This window comes from Clarias gariepinus, chromosome 21 (genome assembly GCF_024256425.1).
Source record: "Clarias gariepinus isolate MV-2021 ecotype Netherlands chromosome 21, CGAR_prim_01v2, whole genome shotgun sequence".
NCBI classification, from domain to species: domain Eukaryota; kingdom Metazoa; phylum Chordata; class Actinopteri; order Siluriformes; family Clariidae; genus Clarias; species Clarias gariepinus.
Window position 1 is genome coordinate 5,283,487 of NC_071120.1, and position 18,691 is coordinate 5,302,177.

At 40.3% G+C, this 18,691-nt stretch overlaps 1 protein-coding gene across 1 annotated transcript; it reads right to left on the reverse strand.

Annotated features, from left to right (window-relative positions):
- Positions 1–911: 911 nt before the first annotated feature.
- LOC128509750 (H-2 class I histocompatibility antigen, Q8 alpha chain-like) lies at positions 912–17,870 on the reverse strand. Its single transcript, XM_053481584.1, has 6 exons — positions 17,712–17,870; positions 6,705–6,953; positions 4,362–4,622; positions 1,386–1,670; positions 1,096–1,272; positions 912–946 (listed from the first exon to the last, which is right to left on the reverse strand). The coding sequence occupies exons 1-6, from the start codon at positions 17,779–17,781 to the stop codon at positions 912–914; spliced, it is 1,077 nt and encodes a 358-aa protein (XP_053337559.1). The 5' UTR covers positions 17,782–17,870.
- Between the last annotated feature and the right edge of the window lie 821 nt (positions 17,871–18,691).

The window sequence follows — 18,691 nt, forward strand, 5'->3', positions numbered from 1 at the left end:
AATGCAATTATATGAATTAAGGCACGAAAGACTCGTGATCATCGTCATGTGGTGAATGTGGCCAATCATGAGAAGCTGTGACGTCATCACAGCCTGGCGCAGTCGCTCCTGAAATGCTGCGCTGGCTGAGCAAGCCGGCTGTTCTCGAAACGCTCTCGCGTTACTTTGATGCCACACGTGAACGTCACGTGGCGTCGGCGCCGGTTCAAGTCGGACAAAATTTCTAACCGGCATGCACTACTTCAAGTCAGCCGCCGATCGGTCTGTGCAGCGCCGCATGAAGTCGAACGCACCTAACGTCTATGGGGACAAGTAAAACCAGATCGGGCAAATTTCCGTGCACAGGTGAGCAGCATTAGCTCCTTAATCCATTTCCCTGTTATTTAAAATGTCCCTTTATGTGGCTGCGCTACACAGTAACAGCCCATCACACACAGGCCCAGCAGGCAAAGAGTCCAAAGCTCCTAATCCAGACTTCAAATTCCCCATTTGATCGACACACATACTAAAATAGCCACTACTGTGTGTATTTTACACACAGGCATGTACAGTCGTAACTGCGATATAACTGTATATATTAATTAATTAAATCAGTGAATTTACTGGTGTACAACTGATAATCCTTGTAAATGTGTAAATCGTATGCTTGGTCGTGTAATATCTTGCTCTCCTTTTCTCTCCTAGAGAAACAGACAGACAGAAACAGGATGAGCTCTGAGCTGAGACTGAATGTTAAACTGTAAACTACATCATGTCTTACTCTCTCAGTTCAGCATGAAGATACACAGTCAAGTTGTTGGTTGAAGAATCTCCTTTAGAGTCTGTAAAACATTTACCTCCATCACAAAGTGACTAAACACTGTGTATAAATAATGTAGTGGTTTTAAACATCATTTATGGATCATAAAGGTTCACTTACAGAGTTTGGGTGGAACAGGTCTAAGGGCTGAAACACAGATGATGGACAGTCAGTTAGTATCAAATCTGTCTACTGGATTTACTTTCACAAGAAAATTAGTCAGTATCAGTTTATTGTCTCGTATAATTTATCAGTTCAACTTAAACAGAAGCAAAATATTCATCAGATCCCCTTACATGAATTAGAAAGTGTAAATCTGTTGTCTGAAAACTTCACATCTGCCTCCTTCCTCCTCTCACCAGAGTTCTTCTTCCAGACCAAAATTATACCATAGAGGACGAAAAAGATGAGAGCGACAGGTAACATGAGAGCAAGGATAGGAATTTGTGCTGCATCTGATCCTAAATCTGATCCTCCACCTGATCCTCCACCTGATCCTCCACCTGTTAAATCAGCACAGAGTCTTTATTATCGGCTGCAGCAAGAAATCAGCTTTAACATTATAAAATCTGTAGTTTTACTGGACCTTTTGGTACGTCTATTCGAATCTCCTTTTCCAAGCTGCTGTGCTGAACCACGCAGGTGTAGGTGTGTTTCTGCAGCTCCTCAGCTGGGACTTTCAGAATGCTTCTCTTCTGGAAGCTTCCATCCTGGTTGGGTAACGTTTCTCTGAGCTCCACGTCCTCACGTACGTCCTCTCCGTCCTTCTGCCAGGTGATATTTAGTGGTTTGGGGAGGAAACCTGTAGCGTGACACACCACCTCTGGAGAAGGAGACGAGTGTCTATGGAACATGGACACCTCGGGACAAACTGCAGAGACACACAGAGACAGAAATATTACAACACTATCAGATTTATTAATGTACTGTGGAAAAGACTACAGTTTGTGCATGTTGTAGGGTGAGAATTTAATTACTATGTATACAATAGGCTCTGTGTGTGTGTGTGTGTGTGTGTGTACTGAGGAATCACTCTTCTAAACAGACTGACCTGCACTGCAACAGCCCTTTTTAACTTATTTTTTTCCTTCCTGAGGGCTGCTGTTGCAGTATAGTTACTAAAGAACAGTCACTACACATGGACACAAAATAAAATAAAATGCATTACACACGTGCACACACACACACACACGGTCAGTGTTATATTAAACAGTACACGCTGATGATTATACGAGTGACGCACACGCACTGAGACTGCGCATGGGAGACGATTACCCACAATCCCACAGCATATGAGAAAGAGAAGAACCATTGGCTCAGTTGTGATCATGTGACGCTCGGCAGAGAAAGCATACACGCACTTTAGTACTCGTATTTTAAGACCTCCTGAGCAAATACGTCAGTCCCACCACACAGGATACAAACGTGTGAATTGTTTAGAGTGTGACCTGTAGGATTATAAAGACATGGTGACATTTTACTGCCTCAAATGTATTAAAAGTCTCAAAACTCAAAACATGACAAGTTAAGCGTCCACAAGCACGTGGGTCCACACAGGATTTCTTACGTGCTTGATTTCCACTAATTTGCACTTGTGTTATTGAGAGACTGGTGTAAGCGTGTGTATTGAGTGGCTGATGCGTGAATCACTACACAAAAGAATCGTGGTTCGTTCAACTGAATTGACGTCTCTAGTATGTATACCATGATGTATATTGTGTTGGTGGACCACACTGGTGTCTCTCCACAGGTCAGCACTCATGAACAGAAGACTCGTTTCAAGGTTTAACCATCACAAAAGTAACAAACTCGTCAGTGTGAACGAGTCTGACTCACGTCTGAAATGTCAAATGTTTTACAGCACAACGTACAGTGTGTGTGGGGTCAGTGTGTTCTGCCAGATAAATTTCTGAGGCTGCACTTCTCTGGCATGTTGGCACAACAGGTTTGTTACCGGCTACTAGTGTTAGTGTACCAACTCCCTCAGAGACGCCCCTTCATGTGAACACACACACAGGTTAGTGGACGGGTCCATCATCACTGGCTGAATTCTCTTGGTTTAACAGTTATCTACACTTTTGGTATTCTTTATGTGTGGCATCTACAGTAAATATATTTTTAATATAAAGCTATCTATATTTCCTATTCAACTATAAAAAAAACTAAATAAACTGTAACGAACAGGGGAATTCAGACACATTGTGTGTGCAGTTGTCTTAACCCTGATCGTATTCTCTAATCTTACACAATTGTCTAATATTTAACTGCACATGTTTGCTCTCTAAAACTCTCTCTCTCCCGCTTTGCTAAATAACACCCAGATAACAATTGTACTAGTAACTCATACTGTAGCCCAATTATACATGCACAAGTCTGTCCATAAGTGTTACATGATACGAGTGTTTAAAGTGTTTGTGTGGCTTTTGGGAGGCATTTTGGCTAGAAGTGTTGCAAAAACATGACTAATGATATTACTGTGTTTTATAGAGACACACTGACTAATCTACCAGAGGTCTGAACTGGACAGTTTGCTGATCAGCCTTGGATAAATCACATTCTGTCACAATCACGCATGAGCTTCTAAGCGGCCCAGCAGAAACACATTTCTATTGTGTTACACTGGTATCAAAAGCTGTGCGTGTTAAAAAGCGTCTGGTCAGAAATTTTCTACAAAATCTGCAAACGAATTAGTTTCAAAACTCATTAAACACACACACACACACACACACACCTCATAAACACCCACAGTCTCCACCTCAGTCATCGATACACAAACACCATAAGACGAGTCTGTGAGTAAATACGAGTGAACAGTGGTGTTGCATTTTTTCTCACTGAAAAGCATCATGATGTCTGTATTCCTATATACAGTAGTTCTATACAGTGTAAAATTTTTAATAGTATAAACATAATTAATGTTTTGTTTTCTCTAAAATGCTTGTGTGTGTTTAATTCATTGATTTAGTTAGTTACAAATACACACATTAAGAAAGTTAACACACCTGCTGTATGAAACACAGTCAATGCATCTAAATTTTAAACTGCTACAAAATCTACTGTAAGGTCATAATCTATGCTTTTGTGAGACTGGAAAACATGAGTACTTCATAAAGCTTTGTTTATCATTATTACCTCATTAATTACCTCCATTAATGCACCTTGGAGTTTTTCACATAACCACCTGACAACACTCTGGTTAATAGTGCAGCACAGGTGTTGTTTTTAATAACTTTATTCTCTCTCATTGTGATCTTTTCATTTTAACCTAACAATATTCTCCTACACTTTGTTGCTTCTATTGGTTTTGCTGTCTCCTTATGTTTATTAGTTAACATTAGCTAACACAGATGTACAGCTGAGCGACTACTGGCAGCTTTTGAGATGTGATGGTTTCCTGCAGGTCACTCAGTCAATCAGTTGATCTTGTGAATCAATCAGCACCATTTACAATTATATATAACCTGGTCCAAGACCGATCCCCTACATGCTGATTGGATGGTACAATAAAATAAGGATTGGGCGCACACACTCAGACACACACACACAGAAACAAACACAGTACCTTTCCTCTGCAGAGACACAAACTTCTTTAACTGATGAATACAGTCAGTCTCCAGGAAATCCTTCCAGTATTCAGCCTTAGTGCCTTTAGGATCCCAGTCGTTTATAAATCTCTCAGCTTTATCATTAGCTGCAGTCCAGGTTCCAGTTCTCAGATCCAGACTGATGAAATCTTCTCCATCATAACTGTACTGATCGTATCCTCTAGTGGTGACATCATCATCACGCTCACAGCCGGAGATCCTTTGTACTATATGATCTCCTGCACACACACACACACACACACACACACACACACACAATGTTTATATGAGTTTCCATTCCATTTTCACTGAAGACATTGTGTTTAACAACATTTAATATCTCCTGTGAGATTCTACACTGCATGGACACACAGCTCTGTGTGTGTAAAAAGAGAATTACAGTTTGTAGAAGGTTTAAGACTAAAGGGCACTGAGAAACTATTTAGTTTAATAAACTCAGAGCCCCAGGGACTGTAATGGTAGAACCATCTGCTGTAATTTCTTGCATATTGTAGAACCACTGTGTATAATAAAATACAGAGCTTGTGGATTCACCATAAATAAGATGGATTTTTTTTAAAGTATGAAGGAATTTAAATTTATATTATATATAATAACATACAGTTGAACCTTGTTTAACTTGGGGGGGGGGGGTGGGCTGCTGTGTAGGACGCCTTTCACACGCACTCGTTTACTGAATAGGGACACACCCTCATACAAGTGTGTGGTGAGTCTATATTTAGTAAACAGGTGTGTGTGTGTGTGTGAAAGTCGTCCTACACACACATACAAACAAATGCAAAAAAAAGGTGGTTTACACGCATATACACGTGGTCACAGTGTTAAAGTAAACAGTATGCACACGCACTGATGTTGACTATATGAGTGACGCACGCACACTGAGACAGAACATGGATAATTACCCAAAATTAAGCAGTGCGCGAGACAGAAGAACCATTGGCTCAGTTGTGATTGTGTAAATCAAGACACGCGCGTTATTCACAATCTGAGGTTCCACTGTATAATATTTCCCCAGAAATGACACACTGAAGCTCAACTGTGGATTTGTTCCGACTGTCAACCTTAGATCTCGAAGATGTTAATGTTGCTATTTTATAAATGTTGTTTGTGAATTTAGTCACGCTGTGAGGCTAACATGCTAATAGTAGCTTGTTTTTTTCATGTGGAAGCACTATCTCTGGGAATGTACTAAAGAACTGGTGTGAAATATTTTAAGGAGTCAGACCAGTGTGATAATTCACAAATAAATGTCATTTAATTCACAAATGTAATCTGCATTTACAAACCTCTCAATATTTGTGACCATCTCTGTTTTTCTGTGGATTCTTTAAGACATTTTTTAAAAGAAAATAGCAGCATGGCTCCATTATACTGTGCCCATTTTAAAGTGTGTGTTGCAGCTCACAGTACAATTGGTTTTATGTTGGAGATTCACCCCTCATTCAAGTCTCCCTTCTATATCTTAACAAAAAAGGAAAAAAAAAATAAAACTATACTTACTTACTCTGAAGTGGAACCAAATGCAACAGAACTATCATTATGACCCAAGTACTATGACGGCAATGGCACAAGTGCCTGGGCCCAATCACTGTAGCTTTCCAACTATATTATTATTATTATTATTATTATTATACATTATTCACCATTAAGGCTAGCTGGAGATAATCTCTCAAAAAAGACAGTAAGGTAAAAACGCCCCCATGTTATAGTGCAGGATCTGGGCAACTATGTACAGTACAAGAGTCTATTGTGTCTACAAAGAAACTTTTTTTTAGCTGCTCCCATCAACAGTCTCCACAGCCGATCATCTGATACACACACAACTTTTGGCACAAATTTTTACCCGACTACCTTTCCTGACACACCCCTCCCATTGTACCTGGGCTTGGGACTGACACTACATGCAGTAGCTGGGTAGTCCGGGGTGTGGCAAGCCACCGACAGCAGGGCTCGAACCAGCATCCTCAGATCCCCAAATAAATAACCTAGAGCCGCCTGAGCCACCATTTCCCAGTCTATTGTGTCTATATTGAATTTAAAACATGTACTGTACGAGCACAGAGGCACTGGAACACATTTTATTCCTGTAAAACATTAACCTTCAGTATGACATGACCCTGACCTAGATTATAATATTTATTGTAACTAATGTTCTCTAAGCATGGTGAGTCGACTCGTCTGGTTCGGAGAGAAATTACTGAAAAGTTAAAAAAATTATGGAGGTATAAAAAAAATAATAATAAGATGTTGGTATTGTGAACATGTGTGTATTAGTGCTGAAAGTCCTGAATGTGTTTTACCTTTAGTGTGATTAAATCTCTGCTTTGTTAGATACATAAAGGCTTGGAACTCGTCCTGCTGAACCTTCATACGCTGTGTCTCTCTGTCCCAGTAACGCGGATCATTAACTTCAATCTTCTTCATCCACTCCGTCTTTGGGATCATCTTCCTGATGTTGCTGTCATAGGACACAACCTGCTCTCCATCCACCAAACCCACAGCAGTGGAATGCCCATTGACGGTGTAGTGGTACTCTAGAGAGTGTGTGTCTGAAAAGTTCACACACATTCATTAACTAATCACATTTAGAACTATAAAGTTGCATAAAATGTAAAAAAACAAACAAACAAACAAAAAACAGGATGATGTCATTGATACCTACAACACTAACTGACTGAGGACACAGTGTGGGGGAAAATTTACCAAATTTTTAATTTTTTTTACCTACCTGGTTGTAACTTGCTGCCTCAAAAACAAAAAAAAAAACAAAATATATATATATATATATATATATATATATATATATATATATTTATATATATATCCACAAGTAAATTAAAATAACATCAAAGAAAAAGTGGAACCATAATGCAACAATAACGGTTTAACGTCGGCATGTTAATTGCAGAGAAACAATATACAGTGGAACCTCGGATTACGAGTAACGCGGTTTACGAGTGTTCTGGAAGACGAGCAAAGATTTTTAATAAATTTTGACCTAAAAAACGAGCGTTGTCGTGGTTTACGAGCCTTGAGTATCATGTATAACGCATGCGCTTCTTGTTTTGACACCGAGCGTCACGTCATCACAACTGAGCCAACAGTTTTTCTCTCTCCGGCACTGCGGGTATTCGTCTCCCCTGCTGGGTCTTAGTGCTCATCTCTTACTGGTATAAACAACATCTGTGCACGCGTGTACTGTTTACTATAACACTGTGACTACGTGTGTGTGAAACATATTTTATTATGTGTTCGGAAGCGCGTGTGTAGAGCGCGTGTACTGTTTCTTATAACACACGCGTGTGCGCGAGTAAGGCAAAAGAAATTCTCAATACAGAGGGGTGTGTGTGTGTGTGTGTGCGTGCGCGAGCGTAATTAGACACTGTGCCGGCTGTGTGTGTGTGTGTGTGTGTGTGTGTGTGTGTGTGTGTGTGTGTGTGTGTGTGAAACCCTCATTCACAAACACACGCGCGCACAGAAATAAAGGCAAGAGAGACACACTCTCTCTCTCAAATCTTTTTAGATGTAAGGTGCTGGGTCATTTGTTTGTTTGTTTCACTTTACAGCAGTGATTCTGTTAGTTTGGGCTCACATGAGTGTCATTAGCGATGTTTTTTGCTTCTTTTTTTTTTAGATTAAAGAGTGTAGCGGGAGAGAGATGTTGATTTATGACCTCTGTTTACGGAAGTGTAGTCCAGTGCGGGAGATGCATTGTGGGTAATGCAGTCCGCTGTGTGTGAACGCGAATGTGAGATTTAAGTTAGGATATTGAGCCTGAGTTTTGTTCTTCAGTAGTTTTTTTAGTTGGATTTAAGTGCCGGATCCACAAGAAAGTTCATAATATAACCTGACAATGCAGAAAATAAAAGAACGGCATCGAGCAGTTTGTCCATCTCATCATTACACGAGCATCAATTAACGGGTTGTTACGCTGTCGCAAGCAACATTAAAATAAAGCGGAGAAGCTTTATTAATTTAGACCAGAACAACAGTCTTTCCGTTAATGTGTGTGTGTGTTTAAACGAGAGAAGAAAGTTTTAATGTGTAAGATGAGGAAAGAGAGCCAGGAGGGGCTGAAAGCAAGAGTCTCCACTTACTCTAGCCTCACACACACACATACACAGCGCCTGCATGCACAAAGGGAAACGCTTATCTGCCAGGATTTATTTTTAACTTTTTTGAAAGGTAACGTGCAGGTTAATTAGTTTTATTTTTACTTAATATTTTGTATTAATTATTTTTATGTTTTTATTTTTTTCGGCTGTAAAACGAATAATTTAAGTTTCTATTATTTCTTATGGGAAAATTTAATTTGGAATACGAGCCCACTTCCGGAACGAATTATGCTCGTAATCCGAGGTTCCACTGTATAAGGAAACATTGGGTATTATACAGTATATGTAATTTCATTTATTCCAATGTGTATGCTGATGTTTCTGTATTTTTGTTAATAATTTGTGTTTCATCAGGCAGTACTAGTCTGGCATTTCTAGTTTCCAGTGTGGCAACAAAGTTACTTTTTGATCCTTCAGGCGCTGAACAAAAGGGAAGATCAATATCGTCCTACGCTTTTTGTTGGTGTGCGACATTTTGCGATGATCCCTAAATCGTTTGGTGCGCCGTAGAGAATAATGGTGTTTATGCTTTTAAACATGTATAATTTAATGCGGACGTAGCTTAAAGACAAAGTAGAGAGGAAATATATCTGGGTATCTTATTTGCGGGTTTATTTATCAGACTGAATGCGCAGCCGGCACCTCTGATCTGAAGCTAGGACTGTTAAATATTAGATCTCTCGCATCTAAAGCAGTTATAGTTAATGAAATTATCACAGATCAGGAGTTTGATATACTCTGTTTAACAGAAACTTGGATTAAACAGGACGAGTATGTAGCTCTAAATGAAGCTAGTCCTCCTGGATACAGCTACATACACCAGCCTCGGTTAACTGGTAGAGGAGGAGGCGTCGCAGTTATTCACAATGATAATTTGACTATTGTACAAAAACACGGACACAAATTTAATTCATTTGAAATTCTTTATAGTAACATAAGTGTATTTAACTATATTAAGTCAGCTCAGTCGATCCCGCTAATTGTCATTTACAGACCTCCAGGGCCGTACTCGGAATTTCTTAGTGAATTTGCAGATTTCCTTTCAAATCTAGTCGTTTCTGTAGACAAAGTGCTAATTGCTGGAGATTTTAATATTCATTTTGAAAACCCAGAAGACCCTCTAAGAACTGCATTTATGTCTATACTGGACTCGGTAGGAGTAAATCAGTATGTAGTAGAACCCACTCATAAAGCAGGTCACACTTTAGATTTAATAATATTATTTGGATTAAGTATAAGAAATTTATTCACAATACCACTATCTGAAGTTATCTCAGATCACTATCTTGTCTCAATTCAAGTGTGTCACAATAATAATGTACACACAGCGCCGCGCTACCGTATGAAACGTACATTCACATCAACTACCAAACAGAGTTTTATCAGTAATCTCCCAGAGTTCCCAACTTCGATTAGATCGCCGTCTGACCCCACAGAACTCGATCAGGCGACTGAATATTTAGAGTCGACATTTCGCTATACCTTAGATAATGTAGCTCCAGTCAAAAGAAAAATTATTAGAGATAAGAAACTTGCTCCCTGGTATAACGATCACACGCGCACTTTAAAACAGACCGCTCGGAAATTAGAACGTAAATGGCGTCAAACTAAATTACTAGTATTTCAAATAGCATGGAAGGAGAGCATCCTGAACTATAGAAAAGCTCTTAGTGTAGCTAGATCAACATATCTCTCCACTCTTATAGAAAATAACAAAAATAATCCTAGATTCTTATTTAATGCTGTAGCCAAATTAACCAGAAATAAGACCACTGCAGAAATCTCCACAACATCATCATGCAATAGTGAGGACTTCATGAACTTTTTTAATAATAAAATTGTAAATATTAGGCATAAAATTGAGGTTTTGAAACCGAACAATGTAATTGATGCAGATGTTAATCTAGCCATGTCAGATCAGAACCTAGAATACTTTACTCCCCTTGAAGAGAATGAACTAATTTCACTCATCTCTTCTTCAAATTCATCAACCTGTATATTAGATCCTGTACCGACACATTTTCTTAAACAGATAGTACCAGCAATAGTAGAACCCCTGTTGAGAATAATTAATTCTTCACTCAGCATTGGATATGTTCCAAAATCTTTTAAATTAGCAGTTATCAAACCAATAATTAAGAAACCTGACCTCGACCCCTGTCAGCTGTCTAGTTACAGACCAATATCAAACCTCCCCTTTATCTCTAAGATTCTGGAAAAGATAGTAGCGGAGCAGCTATGCTCATATATACATAGAAATGGCATACATGAACTGTATCAGTCAGGATTTAGGCCTCATCACAGTGCAGAGACAGCGCTCGTTAAAGTAGTAAATGACATCCTATTGGCCTCTGATCAGGGTTGTGTAACTATGCTTGTACTACTTGACCTCAGTGCAGCTTTTGACACCGTTGATAACGCTATTCTTCTTCACAGATTAGAAAATGTAGTGGGAATTAAGGGTACAGCCCTCTCCTGGCTCAGATCCTATCTGACCCATCGTTATCAGTATGTAGACTTAAATGGTGATTATTCTGCATGTTCTCTAGTGGAGTTTGGCGTTCCGCAGGGTTCAGTTTTAGGTCCACTGCTTTTTTCCCTTTACATGCTTCCTCTGGGCAACATAATCCGTAAGCATGGTATTAGTTTTCATTGTTATGCTGACGATACACAGTTATATGTCTCAGCAAAACCTGACGAGAAAAAACAGCTTACTAAAATTGAGCAATGTGTGCAGGACATAAGAAATTGGATGCTAATTAACTTCCTTCTGCTAAATCCGGATAAGACAGAAGTTCTAGTCATAGGACCGCATACAGCTAGGAGTAAAATTTTAGATCACACCGTAACTTTAGATGGCCTTTTTGTTCCATTAAATGCAACAGTAAAAGACCTTGGTGTGATTATTGATTCCAGCCTTTCATTTGAAGCACATGTAGATAATACTACTAGGATAGCTTTTTTTCACCTCAGAAATATTGCCAGAATAAGAAATTTATTGTCGCTAAACGACGCAGAAAAACTAGTTCATGCTTTTATCACCTCTAGGTTGGACTATTGTAATGCCTTACTGTCTGGTTGTTCAGCTAGATGCATAAATAAGCTTCAGCTAGTCCAGAATGCAGCAGCGAGAGTCCTCACCAGAACCAGAAGATATGAGCACATTACCCCTATCTTATCTTCACTCCATTGGCTCCCTGTGAAATTTCGCATTGATTTTAAAATACTACTCTTGACATATAAAGCATTAAATGGTCTCGCGCCGCAGTACCTGAGCGAACTACTAGTGTCTTACGATCCGCCACGCCTACTTCGATCAAAGGATGCAGGCTGCTTGTCAGTACCGCGTATTATGAAAAATACAGCTGGGGGCAGAGCTTTTTCTTACAAAGCCCCAAAGTTATGGAATAGTCTTCCAAATAGTGTTCGGGACTCAGACACAGTCTCAGTGTTTAAGTCCAGGCTAAAAACCTATTTATTTAGCCAAGCATTTTTATAAATAGATTTGCCATAGGTAAAGGAGCAGATCTGGGGGACTCATGGACGTAGAGTATTATGGTGAACTGGTATGTTTGGATGCTGTCTTCCTCACTCTCATTGATCACTCAGGTTTGCTGACGGTGAGGTGATTGTTTGCTTTACATGTCAGGAAGCCCTCATGTTTGTGTTTCCTTCTGGCTCTCCCTTTTAGTTATGCTGTCATAGTTAGTCCTGCCGGAGTCTCTGCTTGCACTCTACAGTTAATATACATTCACATTATACATTGTGTGACTGTGACCATACCTAACTGCCATCTCTCCTCTTCTTCTCTTTCCCCCCCTCTTTCTTTTTCCTCTCTCCTCCTGTCTCCCCCTTTCACTCTTTCTCTCTCTCTCTGTCGAGCTACACATGTCGTTCCTGAGCTGCCAGTGATCCAGACTCCCTCTGCCCTCCGGACCTGTCTGACCCATCCTGGTGCCCCGCTTCTGGCTGAAGATCTCGTCACATGGATGCCCCGTGTGTCTCTCTGGGATGCGTCTGGTGTCTGGGAATGATTCTTTCTACCTAGAAAATGGTTCTGGCCTTGACTGGTGTTGGCAACTGTTTCTCTGGGGACTTGACAGTTCGATAGTTCATGACTGGAACTTCTTACATGTCTACCTGAGTCTTCAATAACTACCTGGACTCCATAGTAACATCAATTAACATCAGCTATTATAGCTGAACTGCCTGCCACCCTACACACTGTATAAATGCAGATCATTTACTGCTTTCTGTTTCACCCAAATGAGGATGGGTTCCCTGTTGAGTCTGGTTCCTCTCAAGGTTTCTTCCTATTACCATCTCAGGGAGTTTTTCCTTGCCACTGTCGCCCTCGGCTTGCTCACCAGGGACAAACTGACCATTTTGATTCATACAAATTCACATTTCATACAAACTTAAATAATTCTTTTGACTGTGTAAAGCTGCTTTGCGGCAATGAAAATTGCTAAAAGCGCTATACAAATAAAATTGAATTAAATTGAATTTACGCAGCTATTGAATTCGGAGGTGCGAATATCAAACTAACTTTACCGCGGACACAAACCGGGTCAGTAGCTGTATGTAGTGAGCGTAATAACGTCAGTGGATACATTTGTTACATGGACCACAAAAAAGCAGGTATTTCAGCCCTATCAGCCTAATCAACCAAAAAGCCAGCCGAAAGGAAAACATGATGAAGCCTACTGTTGCACTTACAATAAATAGTAAACTCGGCTGATTTCGTTATCATTTTGCTGACAAGTGGGGCTTGAAAATTCAGGCAAATACCCAAATACAGTTAAACCAGGGACTGTGAGCATAATACATTTCTGAAATGTAATGGTACTGTACGTATATAGAATCTTTCTCGGTTTAAAAACAACCGTGACAGAACAGTGTTTCCATTAGTGTGTGTGTGTGTGTGTGTGTGTGAAGCCAAAGTTATACAAGAAACGAGAGGAGGAGGGAGGGGGCTACTATGTGGGATGACTTTTACACACACCCACCCACCAGGATACACACACACACCCACCCACCAGGATACACACACGAGATACACACACCCACCCGGATACACACACGCAAGCATACCCGCATAAACACACACACACCCACCCACCCACCCGCATACCCGCATAAACACACACACAATAACACCCACCCACCCGCATACCCGCATAAACACACACACAAACACCCACCCACCCGCATACCTGCATAAACACACACACACACAAACACCCACCCGCATACCCGCATACACCCACCCGCATAAACACACACACAACCACCCACCCACCCGCATACCCGCATAAACACACACACAACCACCCACCCACCCGCATACCCGCATAAACACACACACAACCACCCACCCATCCGCATACCCGCATAAACACACACACAACCACCCACCCACCCGCATACCCGCATAAACACACACACAACCACCCACCCACCCGCATACCCGCATAACCACACACACACAACCACCCACCCACCCGCATACCCGCATAACCACACACACAACCACCCACCCACCCGCATACCCGCATAAACACACACACAACCACCCACCCACCCGCATACCCGCATAACCACACACACACAACCACCCACCCACCCGCATACCCGCATAAACACACACACACCCACCCACCCGCATACCCGCATAAACACACACACATCCACCCACCCACCCCCCCGCATACCTGCATAAACACACACACACCCACCCACCCACCCACCCGCATACCCGCATAAACACACACACAACCACCCACCCACCCGCATACCCGCAAAAACACACACACAACACATACCCGCATAAACACACACACACACACCCACCCGCATACCCGCATAAACACACACACAACACATACCCGCATAAACACACACACACACACCCACCCGCATACCCGCATAAACACACACACAACACATACCCGCATAAACACACACACACACACCCACCCGCATACCCGCATAAACACACACACACCCACCCACCCACCCACACACCCGCATAAACACACCCACCCACCCACCCACCCACCCGCATAAACACACACACCCACCCACCCGCATACCCGCATAAACACACACACACCCACCCGCATACCCGCATAAACACACACACACCCACCCGCATACCCGCATAAACACACACACACCCACCCGCATAAACACACACACACCCACCCGCATAAACACACACACACCCACCCGCATAAACACACACACACCCACCCGCATAAACACACACACAACCACCCACCCACCCGCATACCCGCATAAACACACACTACCCACCCACCGGCATACACCCACCGGCATACACCCACCAGCATACACACCCACCCACCCACATAAACACACACACACACGCACACACCCGCATACACACGCACACACCCGCATACACACGCACACACCCGCATACACACGCACACACCCGCATACACACGCACACACCCGCATACACACGCACACACCCGCATACACACGCACACACCCGCATACACACGCACACACCAGCATACACACGCACACACCAGCATACACACGCACACACCAGCATACACACGCACACACCAGCATACACACGCACACACCAGCATACACACGCACACACCAGCATACACACGCACACACCAGCATACACACGCACACACCAGCATACACACACACACACACACACACACACACACACACACACACACACACAGAGGGAGGAGAGATTGTACTATCCCTGCTTACATCAAGCTGCCACAGTTTATCCACAGCAGTATGATCATGGCTAACTCTAAATCTGTCCTTTTTCTGTTTCTGTCCCTACATGGATGTTTTCTTCTTCTTTCTATCTCATCCCTGTATTCTGAAATCTACTGTTACTGCTGTTTTGTTCCTTTACTGTCAGAAAGATGACATGCTCTGGCAATATTGTTTCTTATTATGGCGCCCAGCGGCGATGGCATTAGGGTGTGGTTTACCGCTTATTGCTGACTTTACAGCTAAGTTGTGCTATAACTATGGATTATAGACTATAGATTATAGATTAACTATGGACTATAGATTATAGACTATAAATGTAGAATTTAGGTTAATCTAGGCATTTCTTATTAACTTATATATTGTAGATTTTATCATGTGTAACACTAGCGTTGCCAGAAAACAGCTCAAATAAAAACTATAAGATACATAGCCTTAATAAGACTCTACTGTTATTTAAGTGCATTTACAATGACGACAAAACGTTATGATTTTGTTAAATAAAGAAAGAAAACAGGGCGCACTGTTCTGTATTGGTTTCTGTGAACTTGAGCACGTCAGAAACAGACGTGAAAAATATATACTCATAGAAAGCAAATGTCTGCTTTTATATAAACTAATGGAAAACAAATTAAAGATCATGTAATTCGTATGTAAAGGGAATATAGGCGGAGATGACGAGATGACATGACGACCTTCAGCACTACAGCCAAAAGTAAAGAGATCACTAATTTATCAATGGATTATTAAAATGGTCAGAGTCAGTCTCTTTGCCGGTTTCTTCCCTATGATGCGTTCATATAACTCTATTCCTGCCGCTGCGCTGTGGCGAACTTTATGCGTGCAGTAGAGCGCTGATTAGACTACGTAGGAAATTAAAGAGGAGAATCATGATGCAGCCCAAACATCTCGGAGCCCAAACCTCATTTAAATTACATTTTTAAATTAACAAATATTGTAAGTAAACAACAGTAGCACAAGTTTATAAAAACATTTTTATTTAGACTATAAATAATAATTCTGCATTTATTTTTAGGTGTGTCAGCTGCCACTGCTCTTATGGCTCTTTGTCAGGATAAATCATTTAGTAACAACCCTGTTGTATTCAGAGAAAAGCTCGCCCGTGAGAAGTTGTAACATGAGGCAGTAATAAACTTTATTCACATGGGACTTATAGTAATTATTAAAATGTATGTAGTATCGCAATAACATGCCTTATCTGTAATCTCACCAGGTTATTCTGGAATTTTGTGAAGTATAAACTAAAACAAAAGGAACAAATGGGTGGCATTTTTTAAAGCTTTAATTTGTCATAACTGTTATCTTAATCATTTTGTTTCTGTTGTCATTATCTTATATATATATATATATATTTTTTTTATTTGGACAAGTTTTTTTTTTTTTTAAACACACCTACAGAAACCTAACTTAACTAGGTTTCATTAGTTCCTACACAAGTTTCCTGCGCATTTCTAGTGATGCCACAGGATGTGGAGATGAGGAACTTTCTGTCACTCTGCCATTTAGCATTTAGCTAGGTTTACCATTTTTTATATCTTTGGAATGTAAGAGACAGAGAATTTCACCTGCCCTGAAAACTAAGCTCATCATAACATGCGTTGTATTGTTTCTTTTAAATAGCTCATCTCGATGGGGCTTCCCAAGAAAAACATCCGCTCTTGTTTTAAATCTATATTATAGCCAACATCATTTTATTATAACAATATTTTACATGGTTATGATAAACCAACAGTTAAAATATTACGAACACAATATATTGCCTTTACAGTGGCTTCTAAAGCAAAGGAAACTCATTTCAAAATATTTAATGGTGTTTTTCTTGTGAGTATTATGCTATTTTTTGGGAAAATTTGTCTTAACTTGGACACAACACCTTTTCTCTAAGTCAGTGCAGCGCTGACTTCCTCTCTCCCCTCCCCCACTCGGAGGTTGAGTATGAGTAAAGTTCCGCTCTTCACTATTTGTCTGTCTGATGCTTTGCTATAAAACACTTCGACCTCAAAGTGAAAATATTTAGAAGTAATCTTTATATATTCTGGACTGAACACCGTACTGATTGGTGTTACTGTATATAAATTAATCTTACTTCTCTTTATTTCCTACCCAAACTTTCTGCGCATAGTGTAGAGATGCGGAACCGAAAGTAAGAACAGGGTTCGTCTTTGTCTCTCCGCCATTTTGTACTGGTTAAACTCTATTCACAAAATGTCCTATTAATCAGCTTAAATATTTCATATTAAACATACATAACACAATGATGTGTTAAAAAAAACATCTTAAATATCAAACGTATTTATTTTAGTATTGTGACACGTAATTTAGAGACTATTGTCGGACAAACATTTAAATCATACAGCTTTATAATGATTTAATAGTTTATGTCTCTAAACTCACCCGATGATGAAAGATGAACAACATATAAGATGATAAGCAGAAGTTTTAATTCAGCTCTGCAGTCCTCCATCTCATCCTGCAGACAGAAAGAAACAAACAACTAAATTAAAATATCTCCGAAGTCGAGCAGATGGTGAAAGCTCGCTTCGAGCCGTGTGTTGGTTTCCTGAAAGTCACGTGACCAATGACAACCGCGTTTGCTGAATCACGTGACTAATTCTAACTAGGTTTATTTTATTATTTAACAAAACCGAAACAAAATACACATCTATAATAGCTTCATTAAATTTGTATAAACATGTAATTAGTCAAAATATAAAAAATAAGTGAGAAATGTGAAGGGGGCATCATGTGTACACACCATGTTCGAGCACTGTTTTTATAGTAACAGTATTGTCCTTGCTGAATTGTGTTGTTAGCTGCATCAGAAGCCTGGAGAAGTGGAATGCACTTTGTCAGGCCTCTACCTTCAGACCTGTCCAACTTGGGTGTCCCACTTGAAGGCTAAGCTCCTGCTGGTATAGATCTTAAGGTGACTGAGGCACATAAACCCCCTGACCACAATAAGGTGGCAATCCTTCAGGGGGAAACTAAAAAATTAAAATTAAATAAATTAAACTAAATTAAATAAAATATCCTTAATCCAGATTTTATCAATCAATGACATAACATTTATTTTAGCTGGATGGTCTAATTCTCAAAAACGTTTAACCTAAAGTAAGACTTAACACACTATAACTAGAATATTTACAAAACTGAAAGGTTGTCTTATGAATAAAAAAAAAAAAAAAACTAAGTTAAAGCAGATGGGCTATAGAACAGATCATATTATGTTTTATATATATTTGTTACTTTTTTGGATTTTTTTTTTTTTAATAGTAAATGAACAGCTCTTTTCTCTCCAATCCACTTTACTCTACTCCACTCTAGTGGCTCCTACACTACACTACGTTAGACTACGTCTTGACGCAGTTAAAACC

Coding starts and splice junctions, on each gene's coding strand:
- LOC128509750 (XM_053481584.1), bottom strand. CDS start 17,781: ATGGAGGACTGCAGAGCTGAATTAAAACTTCTGCTTATCATCTTATAT. Junction 1,671..4,361: donor TGTGTCTCTGCAGAGGAAAG/GTACTGTGTTTG, acceptor GTGTCTCTGCAG/TTTGTCCCGAGGTGTCCATG. Junction 947..1,095: donor ATTTACACTTTCTAATTCAT/GTAAGGGGATCT, acceptor TCTGTGTTTCAG/CCCTTAGACCTGTTCCACCC.